Here is a 20,389-nt window from a genome sequence, read left to right as displayed (position 1 = left end):
TTTTGATGTTTTGTGTCCTAGTGGTGTATCTTAACCCTTTAACTGTCAAGTTATTTTGATGATTTGGATACATAAATTGTCAATTCTTTTATTGCAAAAATCAAATATTTAGTACAAAATAAAATATACTTGGTCATTAAAAATTGATATTTTGAATTACATGCATAAAAATTTTAAGGTCTTGTAGCCACTGTATAATTCGCTTGAAGGGCCTGCCACTTAGCATGGCAGTGGTAAAATTTTGTTCTAGTGGAGCATTATTTTCTAAAAAATTAAAAAATAAAAATAAATAAATATTTTCTAAAAAATAAATAAATAAAAATGAATATTTATTAGCAGTTTAGTATTTCAGTTTTGTGTGATATAACTGGAAACACTTTTCTAGGCATATACTAACTCCACAATCAGTACACCAGAATTGTGTTTCCTACCTTATCTTTTTCCCATTTTTTTTTTCTTTTTTGAACAACAAACTTCGCACTGTCTTGTAGGCTCACGTTTTACAGGAGTAGGAGGAACATGGGATGGAGAATCTAAATCATCTATATAACATTTCAAAGAACTGTATGCCATTTTGCAACAAAAAAGTGCCGTGCACTTTGAACATAAACCTTTATCCTTTGAAACCTTCAGTAAAGTGCTGCCATCTATTGCATTGAAGCCAGAATAAACTTCCCACTATATATATTTGGGTATAACAATTCAATGCACTCAAAAAAATCACCCCAAGTAATACATTTTTTTTTCCAGTGGCAAATTGTGAACAATTACAAATGTAACTCAGTCCATTAATCCATACAAGCCCGAATGTGGTGGCCTCATTGTTATGGAGGCACCTAATAGGTGGGCCATCTTCGTCCATACAAGCCCGAATGTGGTGGTCTCATTATTATGGAGGCACCTAATAGGTGAGCCATCTTTGTCTTTCCTATGAAGGGATGGACAGTTACAACCATGCTTTCTCCAGGATTCAAACCCAGGCCCTCTGGCATCGCAGTCAGCTTCCCTGACCTCTATACTGACTGGGCAGCCCCCTGAGTAATACTCAGGCGTTACATTTTGGAATGCCAGTGGACAGTTAAAAGGTTAAGAGATTTACTTGTATGGTGCAGCTCATGTTATTACAAAACCAAATATGTAACCCATTGCTGCATATTTAATTCCTTGGAAAAAAATGACTATAAAACTTTTACCTTGAGTTGTTTTCGGGAAATTCCTGCCTGAAACGAAAGTGAGTATCCGATAACTGAAAAGCTCTTCGCGTAGGCTCTTAGTTTTAGTGCTTTATTTTTCCACAGCCATTATCACCAACTTGTCATGTTGGCATCATACATTAATTTTACAAGACTCTTTATTTAAAAAAAAAATACTCTTTCACATAAATGTGTACAACTCCATGACCATTTTCCATAGTCTCATCCCCAGTCCACACTTGCTTGGAGCATGCCAGTTCTGTGTTCGATTACAATAAAGTTCTGTGATCTTGATACACCGTGCAGTGTAACTTAAATAGAAGATAGAAAAGTGCATTTTGAGGCATTCTTCTACAAGTGAAAGTAAGATTGTACATGCAGTATGGCTACAATAAAACATCAGGATGAGCTTGGAAAGACTTCTAAATGACAAGTATAGTTCTAATAGTTGGTGATGTTCGGCCAAGGAAAACAATGGTGACTGATGACTGATATGTCATCCTGCAGGCGAAAAGAAATCAAAACCAGACAGTGGGCAACATTTCTCAACAGTTTCATCCAGCAAGCGGATGACAGGTGTCTCAATTTATTGTGGCCAGATGACTTCATGAAGGTGGCCTGTTTGCCTGCTGTCCTGAACACTTCATACCATTGACAGCAGCCCTTTGGCGACATTGTGGTGTAGAGAACCCAAAAACACCACCTCATCAGTGGAGTCATTTCCTCTTTACTGATGAGAGTCTTCTCAGTCATGAAAATAAGTTGACATCGAGTTAGTCTCATGCTTTAATCCTGCTAACATCAAGGAGAGAGATTACTGGGGTGGTTCTGGTGTTTGTATGGGGAAGCATTATAATGAATGAATGGATGGAGCTCCAGGTTTTCGACAGAGATCCACTTACCAGAGGTCATTGCTGTGATGAAATTATCTTCTGCTGCTTGCATCTTTTCCCGGGTGCCATTGGTCCTGATTATTTTTATGGGTGACGATGCGCAGCCGTACAGGACTTATTTTGTGGAAGAGCTCCTGGAAAGAGTAGATATTCACAAAATGGATTGGTCAGCACTCTTTCCTGATTTAAATCACATTGAACATATGTGAAATACTTTAGAGAGATCACTTGCAGCACAGTCTTACCCTCTAGAGAACATCAGCCAACTTTAAACAGATGCTCCTTAAAATATGGGAACTCTTACCCCAAGAACTGTTAGATAATCTGGTGTGGAATATCTACAGACTATGTAATGCAACCCTTGCAGTTACAGGAGGTCATATCTCTTAGAAATGCTCTTTGGTTTGTTATTTTTCCTCTTGGAAAGATAGTTTTTTGTACCAACACCATTCTGTCAGTATAGCCTTTTTCTGCTCATTCCATACATACTATACACATCTTATTCATTTTTTTTTTTGGCTACTATACTTTCATTATCCTTCAAGTACTACGTTGTGCCTCTGTAGTATGAATTTCATGTATCTCAGTTGAATTTTTGCAGAATTATGGGCAAATCAGAAAAGTTGCTAATGATTTACATACTAGTGTATTTTAGTATAGTCTTGAGGAAGATAAATTTCTTAAATTTTTTGTCATTTCATACTGACACTTGAATGTTATCATTTGAGAATGTCGACTCATTTGTGCATTTTAGCAGGTGATACCATAGGGAAACCCTTGTTAAGATCGCCCTGGCTTGCAAGGCTCTGCAATAATACATAATGTATTTTGGCTGCTATCAGTGAAGAAGATTTGAGTAAATTGGTTAAGGTTGCTGATAAGATTACTGAGTTCGCTATGTGAATATGGCTATCATAAACCCTGAACCAAGTAAATGTTACTTCTCGTTTGAAACTTCAGGTAGAGCAACTGGCAAAGCAAGTTGGTTTGTTAATCTATGCCTTGGGACATTATTCTCACAGTCCTAAGCACAATTTCAGTATTCAATTCAGCACAGTAAGTCATGCGAATACACTAATCACTATAAATAGTGAAAAGATGATCATGTAAATTTTGATGGCTGTGCAAGGAAATGTCAGTCATGTTCCTTATGTAAAATGGAAAATGTCAAATCGTTTGTTGGCCAAGGTGATGGTTGCCAGGCAAATCGCATACTTTTGGCCAACCTCTTGTCAAAATTAAAACATTTAGTTGATGCAGGGGCATATGTGTAGGTGTTACCAAAAATGTATGCCCTGTTTTTTAGGCCTTCTCAAGATTATTTTGTGGGTCATGAATGGAACTAAGATTTTCCACATATGGCAACAGCCATTTTACTTTGGATTTAAATTTGTGTTGCACCTTTACGTAGTTTATTTGTCATTGTGGATGTAAATCAGCCAATTCTGACTGCTGATTTCCTTAAAAAATATGGATTACTTGCTCACATTGCTAATAATTACCTTAATAATTCCAGAACTAATAATTGCCTTAATGATTCTAAGACTAGTTTGTCAACGCATGGCAAATTGTGTAAGAGTTTTTTTGATTTAGACATATATATTTCTTGGCGACTTTAAATTTGATAAATTACTAGTTGAGTATCTGAGCGCACTATTCCTTCTTATATAACCAATAATGATCAGACTTCTACAATTTTCCATTTTAGACTAAAGATCCCCCATGTTTTTTAAACTTTGTTGTTTGTTGCCAGACCAGGTGCCATGACAAGAGTTTGAGTACCTCATGTCACAGGGAATCATTTGGTTATCCAAAAGTGCTTGGGCCAGCCTCTTCACACGGTAATGCTTTAAGGCTGATGGTGACTATTGCTGATTTAATACTGTGACTCTTCCTGCTGGAATACTGTGACTCTTCCTGACTGGTAACCTATACTGCATATTCAATACCATACACAGATTAAAAAAAAAAAAAGAAAAAAAAGAAAATTCTACGCTTGATTTGTCTAGGGTTTACCATCAAATCCCAGTTAACCAAGAGGACTTGCTTAAAACAGCTGTGGATACCACTTTTGGCTTATTTGAGTTTCTTAAAACCATGTTTGATTTGTGAAATGCAGGCCAAACATTCCAAAGATTTATTCTTCAAGAGCTTTCTGTCTTAGACTTTTTGTTTTTTGAACTGAACAGCTTAATGCCATTGGGGCTTTGTTATATCTTTGTATGCCAGGCTATATGACTGGGATAAGGTGTATAGCGGAAATCTTCATTGTAGTTAGTGGCAGCTTTGATGATTTGCTTGTGGCTTCAGCAAATGAAGACGAGCATGAGAGCCACCTCCATTTGATTTTTGATAGATAGTGAAATTACAGGTTAAAATGTAATCCTTATGTATATATATATATACTGGGAAAGTCACCTTTCACCATTTCTTGGCTGTTTAATTACCCCTTCAGGTGTTTGGCATCTTCCTAAAAAAAGTGCAATAATTTCTAACTGCCCTAAACCTGTAGTAATGTCTGAATTAATAAAGTTATGGTCAATGTTTAATTTTTATCGATTTTTGTCTAGAGGAGCTACTGCCCAAACTTTGCTTCATTCTGTTTTAAAAGAATCTCAGAAGAATGATAAACATCCGATTCTTTGGACAGCAGAAACAGCCTTTGAAAAATATGAAAACTGATCTAACAAATTCAGTGACACTTGACCACCATGCATCAGGTTAGGCGTCATCATAACAATTGATGATCAATGCAGTAGATGTAGCTATTGGAGCTGTTTTTCACTCACAACATGGTAATGCCCTTCAACCACTGGCTTTTTTCTCCCGAAAATTGACTCTAGCTGAAACTAAGTACAGCACATATGATAGAGAATGATGCACTATCTACTGTGCATTAAGGCATTATCAGCCTAATCTTGAGGGACAAGTGTTTACAATACATACAGATCATCGCCCCCTAATATTTTTTTTTGTGTGTAGAAGAAAAAATAAGATTCTGCATCAGCCAAGCAAATTAGACTTATGAATTATGGTATTTTTTGGTAGATGCTGATTAGAAAAAGTGAAATTACACCACATTGAAATGAACTGTAATTGTTTTATTTCTGCTAGAAGACTAGGTTACACAGGGTTTCTTCCTTGATCTTTACATTCCTCATAACAGATACTTATCACAGTGGCATTTGCAGATCACTCAGTTTTCCAAACAGGCAGTATATTTGGTGACCTCTCACTCACTCTCCTTCAATGCAATCTTTGCCTACCACATACACCTCTGTGCTTCTTTGTAGCCTTATATAATAGGAACTCTCCTGACACCACTGTTGTGATGTGACAAATTGTATTGCCCAATTCAGTATTGACATACAATATATTTCTGGACCAGAAAATATTATGAGAGATGGATATATCGTCATGAATTACTGCTATTAATAAACTGGATGTGATAAGTTTTGCACAAATTGCTGAATTTTAACATAATGATTCCAAACTGAATCATATGTTGTCCACTCAAAGTAGCTCGTTAAAACTACAAAAGATGGAATCGGCTCCTGGGCTAATATGTAATGGGACATAAGTGGTGACAAGATACATCTTTTTGTTCCCGGCCACTTTTGGAGAGCAGTATTTAATTCACTCCATGGACTTTCTTATTCAGATCTACAGTCAACAACAACAACCAAAAAAAAAAAAAAAAAAAAAAAAAAAAAAAAAAGATTTCTTCTCAGTTCGCATTCTGTGTCAAAGGATCAAAGGATTGCTTTGCCTGGTCTCATGCTTGCATGGATTGCCAAAAGTCCAAAATTATAGGTTATACTCATAGTACATAGCAGTCCTTTTCTGTTAACGTTTTGAGCATGTGCATTTGGATGTAGTCAGGCCCCTGCCACTTACCTTTTATCCCTCATCAACCAATTCTCATGACGGCCAGAAGCAATATCAGTGAAAGGTATTTTGCTGAAACTGTCGCTTGAACATTTTTTACACATTGGATTGCTAGGTTTGGAGTTCCTATCACCATAAGTGCCGACAATTTAGTACTGCATGTTCACTACTGTTAGTAAATTTCTTGGTGTTCACCAGACTCGGACTACCCCATACCATACCACCCTGTAGTGAATGTATTACTTGAGAGATTCCACCACTCACTAAAACAGGCATTTTTGTGTTATAATGACATCCAGTGGATGGTGAGACTTGAAATTTTACTTCTTGATCTTTGATCAACTTACTAGGAAGATCTGAGCGGAACCTGCTTGGAGATGGTCTATGGAACTACTCTTCACCTTCCCACAAAGTTTTTTAACCCACTCAAGTTTCTAATTCTGTTGATCCCATTTCATTTGTACCAAAATGTCTCCGGTACGTACGTTAGCTCATGTTAACAATAAGGCCCACCAGCGGCCGAGCGGTAAAGTCGCTGAACACTGGTAGTTCGGTTCGAGGTTCGAATCCCGCGAACGGGCTGGCTGCATGGGTGTTTTTGTGGTTTTCCCCATGTGTAACGTGTATACGAGCCAGTTTCCCTTAGAAAGTCCTCCACGAAGGCATCCCTTCCCTTAGGCAGATAGCCCTAGTGTGTTTTGCCATAATTAAATGCACCAGCCCCAACACCATGTTAACAATAGGTATTTTATGCACCCATCTTTAAAGTCACACACTTACGTGTTTGTGAGGCGCGATGCACTGAAACCACCATTGACTTGCCTGTATGATGGCTTATAGAAATTTTGCTCTTCTCATTAAAGGAAAGAAATCAGCGATTGGCATCGATCGCCTAAAACCAGCATTTTTTGTTTCATATACTCAGCATCGGTTCTGTTCCTGAGCAGACTCTTGCACTAAATCCATCGAGTACCATGGCTGAAACAGCTATACCAGCCAACCAAACCCTACCAGCTTATACTACTCATTCTAGCAGAAGAGTCAAATTTAATCTGAGGTATCTCTAATCTGTTGTGCCACTGGCACTTGGAGAGGGGTGTACTATGACAGAAATCCTCATTGCAGTCAGTAGCAACGTTCATCTTTGCTGCACGATATACATATGTGCTCCGCATAGCACAAGAATAAAAACTTGAAAACGATTTTGCTGAGATTTACTACTGACTATTTGCTTCTCACATTTATTGCCTGTTCATTGCTGATGTCTGGCGTCGTCTGATGTGTGTTAATGTTAAGTGTTTAATCTCTTGCAAGACATACTTTCCTCTTTTTAAAATATTAAATAGAGTTAATTTTAACTGTTAGCTGAAGTTTGTGCCTTTTTACCAACCTTCTGATGGAGTCCCATCTCCAGAAGCAAAGAATCTCTAAGGAGAAGAATGAAAGCTTCCATAGACGCAATGTAAACCTGTTTCGCCTCTGCACCGCTGTACTGAAGAGCCACGGCTATGCAGTGAAACACCAGCGCAGGGTGAAATTTAAACCACGCAGTTCGAGGAGATAGTAAATTTTTTAATTTGAAATAACTCAAAATGTTTTATTTTCATACATTTCTGGAGTTTTATGAGCAAAATATGTTAGTTGGAATTTTGGGGCGAATTATAGAAATCCTGTCCAATTTTTACTTTCAATTTAAACAGCGAGCCGTACGAAGACAAAATTTAAATGAAATAAATTTCTTAATTCTTTTCTTCTGTAAACTTAAAAAGGGGAAAAACACATGCCATACAAAACGTAATAAATTTTTATGGATCCATAGTTAAAATTTCACAGTGAAATTTTAAAAGCAAAATTTGCAATAACTAACCGAAACAGAAAAAAATATTTAAAGACAATTAAAGGCACCCCTAAATAAATTGAAAACACTGAAATACATTATAATTATCCGACAACAACTTTAAAAACAAATTACCATGAAAACGTTTAGACAATTATTTGGAATGACCATTGTGAAAACCAAGAGCAAAGTTTTCACCCAATAGCCAAAACCATTTCACTTACAGCATTACATTTAAAAAGTCTTTAACATAGCTAAAACCATGTACCTCTGACTACAACAACAAAGAACGTTTTCGAACAACGTGGTAAAAGATTGCTAACATGGCCGACGACATGCTGCATTCTTTGATGCTGCTTTGTTGCCTCCTGATGTTATTTTGCACATGCGCAGTGAGGTACGGAGGGTGGATAGCTTTGGAATGGTTTCCCCTTTAAAGTAAGCTTCAGGGATATACATAATGTTTCTCTTTGGTCTGACGGAGCCACATTTGCCCCGGGGAACCTTTACTTCTTCTCCTTAGAGATTCTTTGTCCAGAAGTCTGAGAACTTCGTGCATTGGCATGCTTGTCTTAACCCATGTGCCCATTGGGCACTTGCCTGGGTGCAAAGATCTAATCTGTGTTTGTCAGTTGATTTGTCTGCAATAAGAATAAATTGATATTTAAATTAACTGTATGTAATATAAAATCAGTATTATATTTTCTTTATTTCAGTTGTTCTGGTTGGTTTACCTAGTTTCTGTATTTCTGCCACAAACTATGCATTAATGATGTGCTCTATAGTTGCTAGCAAAGGATATACAATAAAAATATATTTAATACAATTCGAGCCTCTTTGCCACGACCGTGAACTCAAACATGTATGCACCATTTGGACAGATTTCTCAAAATAAAGTGGATGAAATCATGTCATAGTGATTTTTTTCTGTTCTTATTTTTTCCTTGTTTATTTCCACGCCATTCAAAGGGCACAGACATGACAAAATTACTTATAAGTAATCTAAGCTGATACATTGGATTGTCATCTATTATCAGCTGTTTTATTACATTGTGTTTAATTTTGAGCATTTATTTATTTATACAGAGTGTTTCATAGATCATGGGACAAACTTGGAGGGGTGGTGGAGTGTGCTAAAACATGCATTTTTTGTATAGGAATGTAGGGTCTAAATTGACGGGTTAAGGCAGGAATGCAAAAAAATAACACAAGAGGAAAATGTGTTTATGTACAAAATCAACGCAAAGTGCTTCTTTGCAACAGTACAGTATTCAGAATAAATGCTCAAAAAAGGGAACACTAACAGTAATAGGAACTACAGCTGTGATTGGCTGGCAATGCAGTGGTAGAGGGCGGTAGTGAGCTAGACATACCACGATCCGATGCATCAGAGGATCATTCGCAACTCTGATGTCGAGTGTGATGTGCGAGTTTACGCACAGGGAAAAAGCTGACTTGCATCTCATGTATGGTGCTGCTGATGGGGAATGGCAGAGCAGTGCTTCGGTTGTACCAGGAGCGGTTTCCGAACAGGTGTATGCCGAAGCACACAATGTTTGAGAGGCTGCATCGGTCTCTGTGAAAACAGGTCGTTTGAAGCCACCTCTGACACTAGGTGTGGTCGCAGTTTTGAACATTTATTTGTGAATACTGTATTGCTACAAAGAAGCACTTTACATTGATTTTGTACATTTTCCTCTAGTGTTGTTTTTTGCATTCCTGCCTTAACCCGTCACTTTAGACCTACATTCTTATAAAAAAATGCATGTTTTAGTATGCACCACCACCCCTCCAAGTTTCTCCCGTGATCTATGAAACACCCTGTATAGTCATAAAAATACAAGTGTTTTCGAATTTAGTTTTGCTATATCCACTTTATTTTATAATAAAACATAATTTTATTATATTTGTAATTATAATTATTCAATTATTATATTGTATGCTTTTCATTATTATATTATTATTACAATGAATTCCAATATTTTAATTATTATAATTAATTATGATAACTATACAACAATAAATGATTATCATAATTACATTATAATTGATACTTATTTTACCTGTTTTTAGCTTTGAGCTAAAATCTATGTGTATTATTACACACTGATAAATATTTTTATTAATTAATTATAATGATTATACAGTGGTAAAGAATTCTTATAGTTACTTGAGTAATTATAATAGCCATAATATAATAAATAATTACCATATCACTTTGAATTTGCTCTAAAAGCTGTATGCAGTATTATACATTCTGAGGAGGAAAAATTAAATTTCTTACTTTCGTACGTATTATTCTGTATCTCAGTCACTATACATATACAAGTTGTCATCCTCCTCATCAGAAGAAAAAATTAGATTCCCATAAATATTGCATTAAACCAGCTCTTTTCCAGTAGTCATTTTGTACATTGCTGCAGTACTTTTTTCAGTTGTCTGTCATTACAGTTTCAAGAGCTTCTGTAATTTTTAATATTTTATCCATGGCCATGTCTCCAGTTGTGCTGCAGTTACGTACAAATTGCTTTGTTTCACCCTCAACTGCATTTATTTCACAGTGGTTCATTGACTGGCATCCAACCGTAAAACTATGTTCTTCGAGCATTGAATCAAATTTATATGCCTTTCTTTAGGAGCATTTTGTTTCATGAGCTCCATTAACTCTGCTTTCTATAAAATTAAAGAGAACTGAGCATTTTGTTAAATAGTTGCTGTATAATTAGTTGGACAGTGTGATAGAGACTTTGTCTAAAATCACTGCAGCATTTAGTGGAAGATTCAGAATGAGTTTTTTTTAGAAGTCCACTATTCAAAAACAGAAGAATTTGTTTGCCTGTGGTAGTCTTCGATGTGATATCTGCTTTATATACTGGAGATGTACGAGGTAAAAATCCCATATGCATTTAGCGCATAAAACAGTAATTCTTTTAGAAGCATTGCCACTTTGCATAACGACAAAAACTGTTTTCTGATTGCCAACATTTTGAGAATGTTATGTTACTGTTCCCTCAGGTTTCTTCCAAGTAAATGAGAGGTCTTCTTTCGTGATGAAATTGCCTCACTTTTCTAAGATTCTTTGATCTTCTATGTTCAATTAAAACTTTTCTTTTTCTCCATTCATTCAAATGCAATACTATACATTTCATAATGTTTCTTGTTTATGTTTAAAATTTTGCTTTTCTTGCAATATACTATGTAATTTTTTCTCCTTAAAATAAAATTCATGAATAGTTCTTTGAATTATAATCTATTTTTTGAGGGGGGGGATGGAAACCTGGCTCTTCCTTTCTTTCTGCCTCTTTTATCGTCATCAGCAATGTTCCTGCAATATTGTTGGTTCTTTTCATAGGCTGTGAGATGAGAATGCTAAATTTTTCATTCTCAGCTTCAGTGTCACGAAGTAAAATGACATTATGTTGAAATTTCTTAGTACTACTGTGAAATCCTTGTTTTTGCCAACTGAATTCATATATTAATAAAAAGAAGCTATCCCTAACACTTATACAAAAGACCACAATATGGGCAAACGTTATGTTAAAATCAACTACAATCTATGTAAATCCTGCATAAATGCGGTAAAAACACATTGACTGTTTTCCTTTTTTTATTACAAAAAGAGTACTTCCACTAAAGAATATAGTTTTATGCTTTTTAGTGACCTTATCTTTAAAAGTAAACAATGAATTATGCATTGTTCATATAAAATTCATCAATTATAAAATAAATTCAACATTCTTGGTTTCTGGGTTGCAAACCAATGCGAATCGTAGCTTTTATTTCTGCAAATATTGAGAAAAAAAGGAAGCCATGAATTGAACGATTCTATGTATTTTGGCAGAATACATAGAAAGCTTGAGTTTAAGATGGTCGAACTGTATTATTGGCCATTTACAGTTCATTTCTGTAAGTGCTTGTCATAGTGCCCTCAGCATACTAGTTTGCATAAGGGCAGATAATGCTGTTGCAACAGCACTGCATGTAAGTACAAAAAGCAAATTTAACTAGCCAACAGTTGGTGGTGCTTCAGTATTCTAGTGTTTTTTCCTGTAATAGTTGGTACTTCTGATATGTACTTTTCATGTGTCGGTCACTAGTGTCATCCACACAGTTATAGTGATTAGTGATCCTGAATGTTGCACTGAAGGGCCTGGGTTTGAATCCTGGAGAAGGCATGGATGTTTGTAAGCAAGGAGCACTCAAAATACATGGTGAGCCAAAATCCTCTCGAGAAGATGGTGGTAGAGGATGAAGAGTAGATCTTAATATACCTCTTGGAATTCCATTCAGGCTGGAAGCTTAGCAGTTAAAAAGGCCCGGTGATTTGTAACATGCCTTGATAGATGTACAGGAATTGACCTTATTTTAACCTGTACCTGCACATCACTAGTTGCTTAGCTGGTTGCAAGGCTGCAGTTCATGTTACTACATGGATAGAAACTAGCATATGACATATGAATCCAGTTTTTTTGTGCTTTTTATGTAATTTACTGAGAGAATTATAAATTTCTGCGGGTATCAACTTTCGCATTTTAGACAGAAAATATATATAAATTTGAATTTCTGTTTGCATTATTATGATCAGTACTTTTTATAAATGTTTACTGGGGATAATGTAAAAATTAGTTAAAAATTTTATTTTATCAGAAGACATTTTTTATTTTGTTCAGAAAAATTTTCATTTTGTCAAAGAAATTAGGCTTATCATCTTTCAGATTGTAGATTTGACCCACATGCAGTTTGAGGCCACTGATCTATGTGATACAGAGCCATAATTGCAGTGTGAAACATATAATCATCTTTTTTAGTGGTATGCTACTTGACAAACCAGTATTATAAGATAATGTTTTTATGGTAAGAGTAATGATGATGCCGAAGATGCTTTTTGATGAAATCACACATCCTATTTCACATCCTAGTGGCAAAATTGTTTCCTACCCAATTTGCTGCTTCCTTTATTTGATTGCTTCTTGAAGTTCTGTTTTTGAGATTAGATGTTACTGTATTATGTCTGAGTATCCAAACATGAGTGTGCACATATTTATATCTGAATACATAGCTAATTTTAAGGAAGCATAATTTTTGTTACATGTGACGAAAAAAGTAAAAAGGACAGGAGCGCATCTGTATCTGCATTTGTGTCAAAAGTCGGTGTCCTATAATTAATTTTTAAGCAATCAGTCAGTACGTCATTGCAGTATAATGTGTTTCTTGATGCCCATTCATTATAATTAGGCAAAATGCTGTGTAACTTAGTAATTGGCAACTTTTTTCCTATCTGATGCTACAGTCCTATCCTCTTCTTGCTTCATAAATTTTCTACTAATGTCACTACTACTTTCATCTGATTGAGCATGTCCACTTCAAAAGAGCTGAAAATATCAAGTGTGTAGTCTGGAACAATTCATTCCAAAATAAGTATCAGGTTTTCCTTTGTTTGCTATGTAGGATGCTATTTATTATGTATAAATGAGAATGGTAAGGCAGTGAAAAATTGTTTTTGTTTTATCAGCTGTTTTTTTTTTCTTTCTTTCTTTTTCATTTTGATATGTGCATTAAGTTGTGCATCATATTGATCATCATCATTAATCTTTCACAGTAATTTCATGATATCATGATTAATCAGTCAGAGTAATTAATTGGTAATTTTTATTCTTTTTATATTTATAAAAGTTATTTTTTTCCCCCTTCCCCGGAATGTTCTAATATCAGTATTTTAAAGTACTATATAAAGCAGAAAATTTTGATGCATTTTTGCTCATTCATTTTAAATTTTCTAATGAGCATGTTTGTGATTATCCTCTTCTAGTTATCAAGTTGTGATTGTTGGTGGTGTTCCACAAAAGTGCATTAATGCTTCTAAAGATAGTAAAGAAAAAGGAAAAGGCTTGGAATTTAATGTAAGTTATATTTGAAATTCTAGAGGCCAAATTTAGTTAAAATAAAACCCTTTTTTTTTTTTTTTTTTTTTTCATTTTTGCAATAATCTGTCTACTATTGTTATATATTTCAGATTTACTCACATAAGAAAATGGAATCTGTCAGAAGACTTGGTAAGTCTATTTTTCTTTACAAGTTAAAAAAGAATATAACTGACAGTAATGAATGTAATAAATACTGAGAGGGGTGGTATTGCATATAAAAATCTCAAAAGGTGCTTCTTAACATCAGTTGCTTTTCTGCTTCATCTGCATATCACCCAGCTACATAATTCATGGTAAATATTATGTATATTCAAGTATTCAACGTGTACTCAGGTTATAGGTTTGTGATACATTGAATGTGCTTTAATACTGGCGGGGATATACTTATAAGCTTTCAGTAAAATGAGTGCAAGGATTTTAATAAGAAGCTTAAATTGTTTTAAGCATTGCTAATGATAAATTTCTATTGCTTATAGAGCGTTATCAACTTTATGAGATGTTTATGCAAATAAAATGCATTAATAGAATGGGAAATGGGAATGAAAAATGGGAAAAACTGAGTAAGTGTAAATAAACTTAACAAAAATGGTAAAATGTCATTTTTAAGATGTACAACCAGAGAGAGAAGTCCTTATTAACCAGAGTAATAATTGGAATGATTTTCTCATTAAATCTGACAGCAGTAAAAGAAAAAACAAAGGAAAGAAGAATAATTTATATTATAACCAATGAAAAGTACTATTATCAATTTACCTGCATTTTTAAACAGTTTAATATGAGAATAAGTTCATTTGGTTATGTATATTAAATCAGCATTCAAATCAAGATCACTTCAAAATGTGTAAACTAAAGCACTTTTTCTTTTTACTTTTGTATTTCGGTGTTTTATATCTTGTATTTTAGTGGGAAATTAGAAAATTAGTAGCTGTGTAATTTATTTTTGTGATTGAGCTGTTTTATTTTTAATAGACAATTAATGTAATTTTTTAGATCATATACAATTAAATTATGTATTGTTGTGGATAAAAGAATTCCTAAATCCTGGGATATTTTCTGCTGTTATCTTATACATTTTTCCCTTCTTACATTTTCTTCTATCACACTTGCTATAGAAGTTTTGCTTTATTCTAGTGGTTTGTGAACATAATTTTTCCATTGTTCCTCAATAGACAAACGAACTATTTTTAGACAAGGCCTGATGAGTTGGGTTATTTAAACTGTTTTAGAATCTCATGCTGTAAAATAAGGTATATATAAAATATGCAAAATCTAATGTTCAACAGAAAATTGCAGATTATGTAATTTATTAAATTTAGTTGGATCATGAAGCCACTGTTTTAAAGTCATAATTTGTAAAGAGAAATTATATCCTCTGTTATGTTGAAAATAACTCATATTCGTGTAATCTGAATTTTAATTCTCATATTCACCATCTCATGTTGAAAAACAGTTTTTCTGTGTTTGATCAACATTATTGTAAATAACAGACATTCTTGTTGAGCTTGTGGTGTTGTGAGTGATTATATCTCTTATTAGGTATGGTGACTGGTTAGTTTAGATTTGTAGAAAATTGTTTTCTTTAAAAGTTTTCTTGAAAGTACATCTTATTTGATATTTAATGGACCAGCTTTTGTTGGAATTAGCCCTATTTTCTCATGTGAAACAACAAAAATTGCGCTAACTTGCAAAATTTTTTCTGCAAAAATTTTATCATTTAACAAATAATAATGTGGTTTTGATTGCTGTAATGTTTGGAACAAATCCAAGTGTTTTTAAATGAATTATTTTTTTCAGATGTTTCCTTAATTTATGAAAAGTAATGTATTCAGTTTCAAGAAATTTATTTTGACTGCTTGGGAAATGTGTAAAGCTGCCAATTAATAATTTTATGTGAGCATATATGTATTGGTGCTCTGGTTTGCCGTAGCTCTCTTTTATGGCAGATCTTGCACTATCCAGCTATGTCACAAATGCTATATTTGTACATTATGTAGGCTTTGATTCTGTATTTTTTGTGTATCTTTTCCTTCAGTTTTGGACAATCATAATTTTTTTCAGTCATTTTCAACCGTTTATAATTTTATTTGGTGCAAAAAATCCATATCCCTTTAACCCCCCCTCCCGTCTGGTAAGAAGTTTTTTGTTGCTTTACTGATTAATTTAGTTTGCTTGATCTAAATCTCTTAGTGATTTTTCATTACTTAGTGTGTCTGTTAATATATCTCTTTTGCCCTTCGTATAATTTATACTGATTATATTAACTTTGTAAAAATGTGTGAACTTAAAAACAGTCTTTTTAAAAGTAAAAAAATTAGCAAGTGTGCAAATCTAAGCAAAATAAACATTTCTCAAGTTTAATAAAATTGAAATAAGTTTTTTTTGGAGGAATTTGTTGAGCATTTTAAGTTAATATGTGCGTAGATAACAAAGTGAATGGGTATGTGCATTTCTGATGAAACATTAGTTTCATAAGCTTTACAATCATAGGTAAGTGTAATTACTTTTTTCAAATTGTGCTTATTAGAAATATGTGTCCACCTGTTGAAATATAGCTCTTTTAGCCATGTGTTGTAATATAGCTGTCATATGAAAAGTCTTGTTACTTCTGTCAGTATGTTTTTGTCATGTAGTTTAAGTACTTTTACTTGCAATTTTTGGTTTTTTAGGGGGAAAAAATGCATTTAATTCTTTATGTCATAAATTGACAAGATTGTCTTCAGACTTTTAAAATTACTAATTTTTAGGGAGCAGACATATTTCTTGTAAGGACTTAGGTAAAGGAGATTGTGAAGGATGGCTTTACAAACAAAAAGAAAAGAAGAGTTTTTTTCCATCTGCTCATCAGTGGACAAAGCGATGGATGGTTCTGAAAAAGCATCTTTTATATTGTTACAGAGACAAAAATGTAATGCCTTAAATTATTATTGATGATTTTCATAATGATAATTGTTATTATAGTTTTATTTTAAATGTGTATTTCAATTATGTTATGTAAATTTCTTTTACGTAAAATGTATTGTATTTCAATCACTTTTACCTAAAGTATTTAACAAGTAACTAATAAAACAGAACAAGCTGTAAGGAACTATACCAACAATCATAATTCTTTTTTCTATTAGTATACTTTTAGAGCTTATAAATTAATTTTATTGTAAGATGTTAAATATGAAGTCAATTTTATTTGACTTCCTATTTTAAGATGTGAAATAGGAAGTTGTGTAAATTTTGTTTTACACAAATCATAATACTCTGTATTTGTGATGTAATAAAATATTCAGATTGTAATGATAGTCACCAGTAATCTTCTCTTAAATTGAATTCAAAAATACTGTGGCTACTAACAAAACCCAGAACAAGTATAATTACATATTTTCCATTTATATTAAAACTTAAATCTAAACTGAAGCATTTTCTTAGCATTGATAATTTCATGTCTTTTATTAATCACTTTGTTCTAAAGGAGGGAAGGTATGTAAGTGTGCTACATAATATAGAATAATAAATAGCAAAAATGATATCAAATTGGTTTCAAATTTCTGTTGTAATAATTATTTTACAGTACTATAATTTATAATATAAAGAACCTGGCTGAATCAACCTTATGTTCATCCATTTGCTTTTAATTTATCATTCAACCTAGGTTAAAACTGCTTATTGGTCTGTATATAGAAACTTTAATTAGATTACTTTCTTTGAAATGGGTTTAAAATAATTTTTTATTCATTTATGGTTTCTTTAGGAGTGTTTAAAAAATATTCAATATGTACCTTCATCTATATGCATATAAAAAGTTCCACATGACGTCACTGAGAAAAACAGAAGACTGGCCTTGTTAAAACAAAAATATGTTTCACATTTGGCACATTTAACTTTAGCAAATATTTCTTTAGGGCATATGTAGCATCTTTGCCATATGGAATTATTACACTGGCCAGTGATGCACACAATCAGTTCTTTGATCCTAAAAGTAATAAATAATTGAAAAACAAATATTTAAATTTACAATATTTATATTTACAGCTGTGATATATGCATTCATTACAGATGCTACAGAATAATCAATGGATTCTCTGACTTCTTTTTTTAATTCCTTCTCATTCTTTAATATACATTTCTTTAGCCTGTTTTCTCTCAAAGTCCCAACAAATCCTATATTTTTCTTGGATAATTCACATACTAATGGGATTCCAGAGAAAAAGTTATCCGCAAAGATAGTTTTTGTTGGGTTATTTAGAGTACTTCATAACTGCATCACAGCACCTGCTCCTAGACCTAATGCATAGGCAGTTTGATCTCAATAATAACCTTCAGATTTTCCAGTGTAAACATCAAAATCGTAACAAATGCCTGATTGTCCACATTGGACCCACATTTTTAAACCCCATTTGCTATGAGGTTTTTTAGGCTTGTATTGTTTGATATAGATTGTCCCATGAAATGGAATCATTGTTTCATCTATAGACTGCTTGGTCTCACCTGGAACAGATAGCATGTGTTCTCTAAGTCAAGACAACCATGGTCACACTTTCCAGCATTTGTCACCTCTAACATCATTATCAATTTGTGAATTATTCGCAATATACAAGTCTTAAGATTTTTTCAAATCTGTTTCTAGACATAACTTCTGCAATTGGTTCATACTTTATTCCCTCTTTTCAGTTATTTTTCAATTTAAATCTCAAAATGAATTTTCCTAGAGACTTTTTCACAGGAAAATATATATCTTAAAATATTTTTTAAATTGAAAAATATCAAAATTTAAACAAATAAAATTTAAATCCATAAATCATATTTAAGGATATATTATCTGTAAAATCACAAAGATTAAAGATCATGAACTAATTTCAACTCAGAAACATTTTCTTCAGAAAACTACTAGGCTTAGATACATGAATGTCCATGGTAGCAGATTTGCTACCATGATTTTATAAATACATTTCAGTATTAAAAACGATAATTTTGTAAAAGCTATTTTATACTCTGTGATTCACTAACTCTTTTACTTTATATAAATAGAATTATTCATTTTGTTAATAAAATGTTTGTAAAATAAACAAACAACTTACATCTGAAAAGGTGCTTGCATTGTTTGCTGCATCCATGCTTCTTCTAATTTTCCCTCCTTATGCTGGTGCTGAAATTTCTATCTCTAAGCTATGCCTAAAATTTGCTAATAATACATGAGAAAGGTTTAGTCTGTAAATTTATGACATAAAATTTGCATTTCATGGCATTTAATATATGGTAGCAAATATGCTACCATATATTCATTTTCATTCAAAGTTTATTTTTGTGGGTAATGCTGTAAAACATAAAAGTGGTATTCATTTTCTGAACGTGTAGTGTTAGTGTCTGCCTTATAGGTGCATAGACACTGATATAAGCACGAGGAAAATAATAGTTCTGAAGCAGTTTAAGTTACCAGTTAGAGATTCCTGTTGTATAGTGGAGTAGGCATACATTCACAGTTGCCCAGCTGTTCTGTGTATTATTGTGCAAGGCATTCATATAGCCATCCGCTGAGAGGGAAGAAAAATAAGGAAATTTTAGCAGCTTTGATCTAGTGGATATCGGCGAAGAATTTTGTCTATTATCAACTACTTATGAATAACGATTATTTTATATATGTTTTCTTTATTTGTTGCTCATACATCATTGTTTAATTATTACTCATATTCAAGTCATAACAAGATTCTCTTCAGACTTTTAAAATATAATTTCTCTTATTATTTTAGAAATAAGAAGTTTTTGTGAGTAAGAAAAGTAATGCAAAATTTTGCCATATTCATTTACTTATTTTGTCACATTCCAGGATATCAAAGCAGAATGCCTGATTTCTTTACCAGGTTCAAAAGTTTCTCCAGCATTAGAATGCAAAACAAAGAAATAGTAAGTATAATTGTTATGTTACTCATATCTCCAAAATTATCTTTTGCATACACAGAACCCTGTTCTCAGAAACTGTTAGAAATTTTCATGTTCTCAAAAACTCTTGGAAATATTCAGTGAATTTATTTGAGGTCAACACTATAAAACTTAATGAGCCGAAAAATCAAATGTAAAGATATGTTATAAAACTAACCAGTATGAAGTAATATATGATAACCTAATAAAAAAATTGAATGCTTTGAAATGGAATTAATAGGGATTGTGATCTTTCTTAATTTGTACATGTTTATTGCTTTTACAGTGTTATTATGTACTGTTATTCCATGCACTCAATAATATGCATAATTAGCATTGTTTCTCTTCTCCAGCATTATGATCTTCAAGGCCTTGTGGTATCTAGCTAGAGCATTGACTCTGGCTCTAGCTAGAGCTGTGATTTGCCTCGCCTGTCTGTTTGTGTCTGTTGTGTTTTTGGTTTTAAGCAATTTATTAACCAGGTTTTTCTCGATATCATGCACAGAAGAAAGTTAGATATTTATGAACTGGTAAAAAGCTTTAGGTAGGATTGTAATACTTATTTAAAACTGGTAAAAAAATCAATCTTAGTTTGGATAGATTTTAGATAAAATTGTTGATTTTTGACTGCAGTCAGACTCAGATCCCAGTTCCCAAGAAACAATAATAAATTGACAAAATTTGGATGAATGATAAACATATTATCTAGAAATTGGTGGGTGGAGGAAGCAAAGTGAAAATGACTGTAAT

General features: G+C 33.2%; 1 protein-coding gene across 2 annotated transcripts in view; it reads left to right on the top strand.

Annotated features, from left to right (window-relative positions):
- The window catches only part of LOC118180902 (uncharacterized), a 113,650-nt gene that overhangs the window by 50,330 nt on the left and 42,931 nt on the right, over positions 1-20,389 (top strand). For both annotated transcript variants that reach the window (XM_085807926.1, XM_035349978.2), the window contains exons 13-16: positions 13,621-13,711; positions 13,825-13,864; positions 16,480-16,640; positions 19,548-19,624. In XM_085807926.1, coding sequence (XP_085664052.1) covers positions 13,621-13,711; positions 13,825-13,864; positions 16,480-16,640; positions 19,548-19,624 — 369 coding nt within the window. The remainder of the gene's footprint in view (positions 1-13,620; positions 13,712-13,824; positions 13,865-16,479; positions 16,641-19,547; positions 19,625-20,389) is intronic.

Source organism: Stegodyphus dumicola, chromosome X1 (genome assembly GCF_044657685.1).
Source record: "Stegodyphus dumicola isolate Sdum_Otavi_A_Nest chromosome X1, ASM4465768v1".
NCBI classification, from domain to species: Eukaryota; Metazoa; Arthropoda; class Arachnida; order Araneae; family Eresidae; genus Stegodyphus; species Stegodyphus dumicola.
This window is presented reverse-complemented; position numbering and strand designations above follow the sequence as displayed.